The sequence below is a fragment of the Dendrobates tinctorius genome, unplaced genomic scaffold, assembly GCF_039654945.1.
Source record: "Dendrobates tinctorius isolate UK_male_01 unplaced genomic scaffold, ASM3965494v1 ptg000376l, whole genome shotgun sequence".
NCBI classification, from domain to species: domain Eukaryota; kingdom Metazoa; phylum Chordata; class Amphibia; order Anura; family Dendrobatidae; genus Dendrobates; species Dendrobates tinctorius.
The window spans coordinates 2,365,987-2,376,537 of record NW_027362042.1 but is presented as its reverse complement, the minus strand read 5'-3'; the positions used below and the strand labels follow the sequence as shown (position 1 = coordinate 2,376,537).

General features: G+C 44.5%; 1 protein-coding gene across 5 annotated transcripts in view; it reads right to left on the bottom strand.

Annotated features, from left to right (window-relative positions):
• Positions 1–10,551, bottom strand: part of FAM114A1 (family with sequence similarity 114 member A1) — a 61,230-nt gene that overhangs the window by 30,475 nt on the left and 20,204 nt on the right. For all 5 annotated transcript variants that reach the window (XM_073563003.1, XM_073563005.1, XM_073563001.1 and 2 more), the window contains 2 exons: positions 2,188–2,295; positions 419–510 (listed from right to left, as the gene is read on the bottom strand). In XM_073563003.1, the coding sequence (XP_073419104.1) occupies positions 419–510; positions 2,188–2,295 (200 nt within the window). The remainder of the gene's footprint in view (positions 1–418; positions 511–2,187; positions 2,296–10,551) is intronic.

The window sequence follows — 10,551 nt, the reverse complement described above, 5'->3', positions numbered from 1 at the left end:
TCCAATATTTATGTTTTTCCCTCTCCCATAATAGTAGTTCTGCTTCACGTCACTTGTCTTATCTATTACATTTTTTCTGTGCGGTGTTGTGCATAAATATGTGATGCTTCAGATTTTGTATTAGTCAATGCCTGATGAAGAGACCTGAGTAGTCTCGAAAGCTTGCAATGTTTTACCATGTTTTCAGTGAGCCATTAAAAAGGTATCAACCACTGATGACTCTCAATTCTGAATATTTTTCTATCTACTGGCTAACACGGTGCAAAGATATACATCTTTCCTGTATCATTATAATCAGCCATCAATACACAATAGAAGCAAAGTGCAAGAACATGTCCCATATTCCTTGTTATCGTCAGAGTGCAGGATGCCTCAGCTGTAACTTATAGAATTATCTGTCCAAGGAATAATAACTCACCGTGTTCTGTACAGCATTAGTTAAAGCTGAAAATACACCACGACTGGCAGTAGGTGAAGTGGGTTCAGTTGAGTCACTTTTTTCTGTCAACGCTATAAGTGAATGGAGAAAGAGTATATTGTAATATAGTAGTAACACAGCAACATAAAATAAGATGTACATGAGCCAATTACTTATGTCTGACTTTCTTTTATTAAAGTCTCAAGACTTTTTGAATCCTGACATACTGCAAGACAATTGTGCAATCAAGTCTGGGACTTTAGAAAAGAATATATTGAACCTATGGCCACACTGGTACAATAGGCAGCAGTGATCCACATGGTAGGGTTGACAAATGTTGGATCTGATTGACTTATTTTGGCAACCTCCATAGTTATCCTTCTATTAGTTTTTAAAAGTATTAAGCTAGACCCATGGCAAACAAGTGAATAAAAGAGAACACACTGCCAAGAAATATAGGTGACCCTGTAATGGTCAAATCTGGATTTGGTGACTAACTGGAGAATGCTTCTATCTGGAATACATAGTATGTACAATTTGATGGAGGAGGGATAACAATTTTGGTTCTCAAGTCCTCAGACCGTTCTTTTCTCCTCTTTCTGTTCTCCATGCTTAGTGTGACACACACACACACACAATGCTGAGAATAAGTCTACGAACGAGTATTACATGCTTGAAACAAAGTTGTTTTCCCACAATTTTGGAAAGGTGTCAATTTTGTCCAGCCCATTTTTGGGGTTTTGTGTGAAATTAAGTCCAATTTGTCTTTTTTTCCTACTATGCCATGGTCCTAGGAGAGCCTGGAGGGGTGGGACCATGTGAGCACCTGACTTTTCACTAGAGCCCCTGATGGTGGGTTTAGGCTTGGCTTTCGATGAACATCAGGTACTACTCCAGGACAGACCATAGAAAAATGGCAGCTGACCCCCAAGGGACTGGCAGCTGGAATTGCCTGGAGACAAAGAACAGTTGATGCAGGCAGGCGGGATGTGGTACGGCTGGCTGATATACAGACTGGCAAGGCTGGTGCTGGCGGGTCTGGCTGATAAACAGCTTGGTAAGGCTGGTACAGGCAGGTCCAGCTGATACACAGGTTGGTATGGCAAGTGTAGGAGGGTCCAGCTAATATACAGACTGGCACGGCAGGTGCTGGCAGATCCAGCTGTAATACAGACTGACAAGATGAGTACTAGCAAGAATGACAGACAGACACTAACGGGAACTAGCAGACTGGGCCCTGAGAACTAGCAAGTGTGTTTATGAACAGACTAACAATGTCGCACAGGCACCTCCCAATAGGTAGAGGTGCCTTAAATAATAAGTGTCTCCCAGCCATTCCCTGGGGACACTTTAGGATGGCACGCGCTGTCCCTTTAAGAAGGCGGGACAATGCATGTGCCCCAAGCACAGTGCCTGGCGATCTGTGAGCTGTGCGCAGACCCTGGGGAACAGCAGGAGAGGGAGCAGGGAGTGCGGGGCGGCGAGCAAGTTGGCGTCTTTGATGGGTAAAGAGGGGGAAACGTGCAGGGACGCCGGCGCTACACGTTAGAATAGTTTTGTTCCTGAAGCCTTTTCTGCAACCTTTTGATTGGACATTGCATAGTTTGGACCAAATTCTGTCAGGAGGAAATCAAATGACTTAACACATGAACATCAAAGTGTTGTGACAGTAATGGTAGTGGATGATTGAGTTGTTCTTATTTTCCACAGGATAAATCCTCTACCTGGTAACATATTGTTTTACTGAACAAATTATGAGCTATATTCACCTTCTTCTCCAGCTTCACATGCCCCGATCTCGCCACTCTCCTCAGACTCAGAAGTTCTGACTCTCAATGTGACTCCAGCTTTTTCTTTCACTGCAGATATTCCATGTCCTAATGAAATATAAATCACATTTCTTAATTGCTCCATTGTTTTTTTTTTTGTTTTTTTTTTTTACACACAAAATGGAACCTCTTCATAAAACAATAGTACACATGAAAATAACCAACTTTATAATATCTCTTATAAAAGAAATCTTCTTTCTCCTCCTGGATTGATCTTGTATTCTAAATTTCTGAGTAAAATCTATATTCAGCCAAGACAGCTTTTCCCATTACTTAAGGTGGTGCTTTTAAAATTCTATGGAGAGGAGAGGGGGAGAGGCAGACACAGACATTCTGCTGTAAGTTCTACAGAAAGGACAGATAACGTTCTATAGAGAACGTTATGAGCACCAACTACCATCTCCTATATTAGTGATGGGAAAGTCTGTGCAATGAAGACACAGTTTACCGATGAACTGAGTATTTTTGAAAAACAGGATTTTGGTTGCTTACCGTAAAATCTGTTTCTCAGAGTCTTCCTTGGGGGGGGGGGGGCACAGGAACCGTGGGTGTGTGCTGCTGTCACTAGGAGGTCGACACTATGCCATGAAAAAAATGTTAACTCCGCCTCCGCAGTATACACCCCTCCGACCGGCTGAGTTATTGAAAAAGCAGTAGGAGGAGACATTATCATGTAAGTCATCATATATTCATTACAAGTAACAAAATCATGGCAGGACGCTGTGTCCCCCAATGAAGACTCTGAGAAACAGATTTTATGGTAAGCAACTAAAATCCTGTTTTCTCTTTCGTCTCATTGGGGGACACAGGAACCGTGGGACGTCCAAAAGCAGTCCCTGGGGTGGGAGAAGACAGAAACTTCCTTCAGGTCGGAGAACTCACCACTGCCGCCTTCAGGATTCTTCTGCCTAGGCTGGCGTCCACTGAAGCATAGGTATGGACCTTATAGAACTTTGAAAAGGTATGCACAGACACCATGTGGCTGCCTTGCACAACTGCATGGCTGATGCCCTATTGTGTACCGCCCAGGAGGCGCCCACTGCCCGGGTTGAATGGGCCTTGACCCCAGCAGGTGACACCCTGTCCTTCACCTGGTAGGCTTCCAGAATTGCCATTCTGATCCAGCGGGCAATTGTTGCCTTAGAGGCCGGCAGGCCTCTTCTCACCCCATTGGGGATAACAAAGAGCGAGTCTGCCTTCCTGTAGGGAGTGGTCCTGGCCAGATAGACCCTTATCGTCCTGACCAGGTCTAGCTTATTCAAAGAACGCTCCAGAGGATGGGTTGGAGCGGGGCAAAATGACGGAAGGATTATATCCTCGTTCAGGTGGATACCACCTTGGGAAGAAAGTTAGGAGGAGGCCGCAAAACAACCTTGTCCTGGTGCATAATTAAGAATGGAGGGTGACCGGACAATGCCGCTAATTCTGAAACCCCCCTAATAGAGGTGATGGCTACGAGAAATACCACCTCTCAGGACAACAAAGACATGGGAGCTTCCTGGAGAGGTTCAAAGGGTGAATCTGTCAAGGCTTCCAGGACCAAGTTAAGATCCCATGGAGCCATGGATGAATCTATTATTAGTCAGAGTCAGTGAAATCACACACCTGTTGAATAATTGTAATGCTGCTGAGCTCCTCCTGATTTGCAAGTGCAGGGTTTAAATGTTTTTGGATGTCAGTAAGTGCAGAGCTTTGAGAAAGATCTGTAATAGATCGAAACATGTCGCTTGCACTCATATTTGCACACTGTCTGTGGAGTTTTTAATCATGTGAAAACTTTTTTGGAATCATTAAAGGATTACATTTTTTAAAGGAGCTGGAACAAACTTTTTTTTTTCTCTTATTAGAAGATGACATCGCATCAGGATGGAATTCCGTGCACCTGATGGTCTGGTTGGTGAGCTGGCTTTGGTTTTATACCATTTTCTTTTTATATAAGTATACTCTGATAGCCGTGGCCTCTTAACATAACTCCACTTATATGCTATATGCAGCACAAAATATAATATAATATATAACAGTGTGCAAAAAGTAAGACTAGAAACATAAAAAAAAACAAACTGTCTTTATATACAGCAATGGCTTCAGCAAATGTCAAAGACAGACTGAAAAAAGCCGCGCAGGTGTTCTCAGATGATCCTGGAGAAACCGCTGATATGCTGGATTTTCCAACAAATATAAACACATTTGGAAAAACTCCTCCTGCAAGAGACAAGAATCTGGTGGGATCATACCACATTATCCAACTATGTGGACAAATGTATGAGTCCCAGAGGCTTGAGGATCAAAAAAAATTCCCACCAGTGCACTTACAGCTGAACTTAGAGAGGGGTGGAATGAAATTTTGAGCAAATGCTCTTTAGACCTCATGAGGCTGATAATCAAACATGAGGAGGCAAAGCTGCAATGACTACTCCACAAATAAAATATATTAGTGGGGACAATGGGAAAAAAAAAAGCTTCAAAAAAACCCAGATCTATTCTAAAACGCAGCCAGTCTCACAACAGATCACAAAATAAAATGCACGTGTCTTTTACTTCCTCAGAATTGGACTTATCTGATATCAACTCTAGCACGTCTGAAACATCTTTTAATGAGGATGGTTCGGGACAAAAAAATAAAAAAGTTTCCGACAGACAAAAAACGGAAGAGGAGAGGAGGCAGGAAACACCAACACAAATCCAGGTGTGACGACACGCTACAAGATGAAAGGGATAAAATAATCCCGAATAGCGTATTGAATCTCTCCTCACAAGAATTAACGCAAGATCAAATAGATGTGCTCTCTTTGGTACTCAATTTTGTGCCAACCCAAAAATTCAATATTTTTAATACCATCTTGGACATTAATAAATTCATCATAAACCTGACCATAAAAAAAAAAAAAAAAAACACTTCTGGAATGAACAAAAGGAACACAGGTTGAAAATGGAATTATCTCCCAATGAATATTGTCATATGGACTTTAAGGAACAAGTGGCTCTTCTAACACTAAAAGACCTATGCAAAGATGAAAACATCAACCTAGAGAAAATTGAACAAGCAGAGAACTTTGATATAAAAAATCCATACTTTTACCCGGTGAACACCAGATCTGAATGCATGGACAGATTTCAGGAGGTCATGGAAAGAGAACTGAAAATTTTGGATAATAACATTAATGAGAAATACTGTAAAAATAAAGAAAATTATCTAACACTCAGAAAAAGTGCTACTAGAACTAGAAAAAAATGGAAAATATAATCATAAAAATGTCAGATAAAGGGGGAGTAATAGTGGTGTTAAACTCAGAGGATTATAAAATGAAAATCATGGAAATGTTATCTGACAAAAAAAAAAAAAAAAATATGAAAAATTAAGTGTAAATCCCACATCCAGACTAATTAAAGAGATTAATTAAATTATTGAGAATGGGTTCAATCTGGGTGTGATTACCAAAAACAAGCAGATTTTCTGAGTGTTACTGATCCTGTGCTCCCCATAATTTATGATAAACCAAAAATACATAAGGGAACAGGTATACCGGCAATGAGACCAATCGTCTCAGGTATAGGCTCAGCAAATGAGCACCTAGGAGAGTGGATCGATTCTCTTCTACAACCTCTAGTTGTAAAAATTCCGGGTTACATCAAAGACTAGAGATATACTATATGACTTCTCTAAAAAAAAAAGCGGACAGCAAATTACTCATGGTTAAGCTGTGATGTAATTTCTCTTTACACCAACATTCCCCATAAATTATAAGCGTAGAAGCGAGTAATCGCGAAACGGCCGTTGTCCGGCACCTCCCTCCCCTAGCATTCCTGTAACATCCTGCATGTCCCCATATCTATTGATGGAATTCATGTGAAATAAAGACGCACAGTTTTTCAGCTATATTGGTGAGTGCTGCATATTTCTCATTTTTTCGCTTCACATTGAAATATTCATGTTTTTTCATGCAAGCACCTCCGTTTTTTGACTGAAATATATACCGCAATACTTCAGATAAATAGCTCCGTCTGTTAATGTGGTGATTTGTGTGCCCTAGTATGCCGTTCATCTGTTTGCTCTTTGCTGGGAGAGTTCATTAGACATAAAAGAAATTGTAGCGATGAAATTTATGTGCAGTCTGAGTTCAATATGGTTATTGAAAAATTAAAAAAAAAACGTAAATATCCCACCTGGATGCTAAATAGAGCAAAACACATAGCAGATACAAGAATAAGAGAGGAACTAATAACCTCCACAACCACGAAAAAAAACGAAAACAAGAGAAGAAAAAAAAATAAAAACAATAATAAATCCTATGTGTCCTTGCAATATAGTGCACAATTTGAACAAATCAAACACATCACAAATAAATTTTTGCCAATCCTATAAGAGGATAAAATCTTGGCAGATATATTAAATGAAGGATTAAGTCTAGTTTCACACTAGCGTTTATGAGCGCAGCGACGGCCTGCGCACGGCCGCAGCTAAGCCCCGCCCCCTGACGCGCCTCCGCCGGTAGCTCCGCCAACCGGCGCATGACGCTGCATGCGCCCCCTATCTTTATCACAGGGGGCGCAGGCCGTGCGCAGTATGCGTTTGGCGGCGCATTCGCCTTTTTGACTGTGCGCCGACGCAACCAAACTGCAGCAGGTTGCGTTTGGCGCAGGTCGGCGCACCGTCAAAAGGACGCATGCGCCGCCAAACGCATACTGCGCACGGCATGCACCCCCAGTGATAAAGATAGGGGACGCAGGGCGCATGCAGCGTCATGCGCTGGTGGGCGGAGCAACCGGCGAAGGCGCGGCAGGGGGCGGGGCTTAGCTGCGGCCGTGCGCAGGCCGTCGCTGCGCTCATAAACGCTAGTGTGAAACTAGCCTAAATGTGGTGGCCAGAAGAGGTAAAACTACAGGAAATTATGTATCAAATAGTGTGTATAGTTCTAGAAAAAAACGAACTTGGCTGGAAACTCAAGGCTTTTACAAATGTGGTAGCAAAAACTGTACCACATGTAAATATGCGCTAGTAACAAAAACCTTCACAAATCAGGAAAAAACAAAAGAATTTAACATAAAAAATACATCAATTGTAATTCAAAAAATGTAGTATACAAAATAAATTGCTCCATATGGAACCTATCATATATAGGCTGCACCACGAGAAAGATAAAAACGCGTATTACAGAGCATCTTAGAGATATCAATAAAAACACTCTAAACCGCAACATATCAGGAGCGGAAAGGCACTTTATCTCAACACATGGAGGCAATCTGGCATCATTCCAAATCAGTGGCATAGAACAGATCCAGAGGTCTGAATGTGGAGGAGATGACAAAAGACGTCTCCTCACACATGAAGCCTTCTGGATCTACTACCTGAACACCAGAGTGCCCAGCGGCATGAACAAACACAACGAAATAATGTTCCACTGTTAAAGCTAATAGGGGATATTTTATTATGTATATATTGTTATTATATATTTTGTCTGTCTTAAAACACTACTGCCAAAGCAGATCAGGAATCAATTATTAGTCAGTCAGTGAAATCACACACCTGTAGAATAATTGTAATGCTGTTGAGCTCCTCCTGATTTGCAAGTGCAGGGTTTAAATGTTTCTGTATGTCAGTAAGTGCAGAGCTTTGAGAAAGATCTGTAATAGATCGAAACATGTCGCTTGCACTCATATTTGCACACTGTCTGTGGAGTTTTTAATCATGTGAAAACTTTTTTGGAATCATTAAAGGATTAAATTTTTTAAAGGAGCTGGAACATATTTTTTTTTTTTCTTATTAGTTGGATTCCCTGCCGGCGTCAGGCTGAAGTGGCTCTGCTCGGCCCTGACCTGGTAGCTCTGCTGTTGTAACTGCGGGAATGCTATGAAGGGGTGGCCCGAAAGGATACCCTCCTCCTATCTCTAGGTGCTGCGACCTCTGTGGGCCCTGAGCATAAGTGCCTGTCGCTGGGGTACAGCGAAAGGGCTGAAAAGGCTGAGCCCTACATTTGAAAACATATCGACGAGGTTTGGCCTGAGGGAGAAAGGAGCTTGTACCCCCCGTTGCATCCTTAATGATTTGATCTAACATTGACCCAAAGAGTCGGGCACCCTGAAACGGCAGATTGGTCAGTGATTTCTTTGAGGACAAATCAGCCTGCCAAGCCTTTAGCCAGACCGTCCGTTACTGGATGCTTGAGCTGCGTAAGACGCGGCATCCAGGGCTGCTGATACCATATACCTCCCGGCATGAGAGATTTGATGTGCAAACTCCGCCAGTTCCGCTGGTGGTGCCCCGGCCCATATGCCCTAAGCTGTTTGGCCCATTCTGTAACAGACTTAGCTACCCAGGCTGAGGCGAAGGCTGGACACAATGTAGCGGCTGCTGCCTCATAGGCGGATTTTGCCAGGAATTCTATCCTCCTATCATTGGGATCTTTTAGGTCTGCCCCACTGGCGAGTGGAAGGACTGTGTTGTTAGAGAGTCTGGACACTGGTGGATCCACCGAAGGCGAGGCGGTCCAGTTGGCGGTGAGATGTGGAGGGAAAGGATATAGAATCCCAAAACAACTTCCCCTCTGAAACCGCCTGGTTGGGTTTTCCCTTTCTCTGGCCAATACTACCTCAAAATCCTTGCGGGAGGCGAGGACCCTAGAGGGGGACTTATGACGCTTAAATGAAAAAGCCTGATCATTAGGTTTTGATGTGGCGTCCCCAATGTTAAAGGTCTCATTGACTGCAGCAATGAGGCCCTGAACCATATCCTTGACACCCTGGGACTGTTCTGGCCCGTACTCAAAACCCTCCTTTGAGTGTATCTCTGATAATGCCTCACCTGATTCCGGGGATGAGGACCGGGAGGAGGCAGACGGCAAGAGGAATTCTGGCGGTGAGATGGAGTGAGAAGGGGACCTGGGTTGGTGGTCCTGTCTAAACCTTTTACGGCCTTTAGAAGACCCAAAAGGAGGCTCCTTTGATGCTCCTGTGTCCACTGGAGTCTGAAGTGGCAATCTGTTAAGCACCGTTACCAAGGTCTGTGATACCTTGGTAAGGTCGGCCACGGACTTAGATAAGGAAGAGGCCCATCCTGCACACTCACTGTCTCCTGTGGCGATGGATGGCCCCTGGGCGGCAGGCAGGGTGGCTTCCTCCTGCTCCAGGGATAATGCGGGGGCTCTGACAGGCAAGGCGGGGGGCTGCACCTGCTCTCTAGCGTAGGTGACACCGTGGTTCTGCTGCAATCTGAGCAGAGTGGCGAGGACTGACCCGAAGGAAGCCTGACATTGCATTTGGTACCTACAAAATATTTGACCAAGGTCGTTGAAGTGGATGAGGAGGAGCGGGACTGCTCTCCCTTGGGCAAACTGACAGGCTTTACCTGGTGCCATAGAAAGCGGAGTGAGGGAGCAACCTGTAGTGCAGTACTCACATACCCACGACCTGTGTCCCCGCCGCAGCAGCCGCCCGGAGGCTGATAAGGGAGAGAGAGACAGTGAGGTGAACAGCCCCTGCTGCCTAGAAGCTTTATGAAATCCCTGCCTGGAAGCGGTGGGCGGGGCCCTGCTCCGGCCTCCTGGAGCACCAAGATGGCGCTGGTACAGGAAGAGGACGCCGAGGGGCGGAGCCTGCCAGAAGCCGGAATCTAGCGTTGGCCGTGCTGGGCTACTGCTGGAGCCCAGGGCCATAACGCTGCCACAGGAGGAGGCTGGAACCGCGCTGCACCACGTGCTTGAAAGTAAGTGTTGGCTCTCAAAAAAAGTATAGAGCCATGGGCTGCAAGCCCGAGTGCTGATTAGAGCGGTCACATTCAGCCCAGGGCGGCTGGTGAACAGAATATAAAACGCTGCAGCCTCTTACCTCCAGTTCACCCTGTAACGGGGTCAGTTATCTGCATGAAAAGATTTCTGTCCCAAACCTTTTCTGCAGTGCGTCTCTCTTGATCATCAGGCTCTGGTGGGCGAGTGATGGGAGACGAAGGTCAGGACCAGGAGCGGCCACCTGAACACGAGTCCTGTGTTAGGGGCTATGGGCCTGCCAGTGTGATTTATGAGGATACGGGGTGGCAGTACATGCCGTACTCATAATCCCGGTGTGGGAATACAGATGTAGCAGATCTACTCTGTATCCCTCCATGGTTATCTGAAAAGGAATGACGCATATTGAGGTAGGTATGGGTCTGCGAGAGATCCCTGTCCACCTCCTGCTGACACTAAGCAAAACTGAATGTCCAACAGCCGGTCGGAGGGGTGTATACTTCAGAGGCGAAGTTACATAGTAACATAGTTAGGCCGAAAAAAGACATAAGTCCATCCAGTTCAGCCTATAAAATTCTGTCAGAAT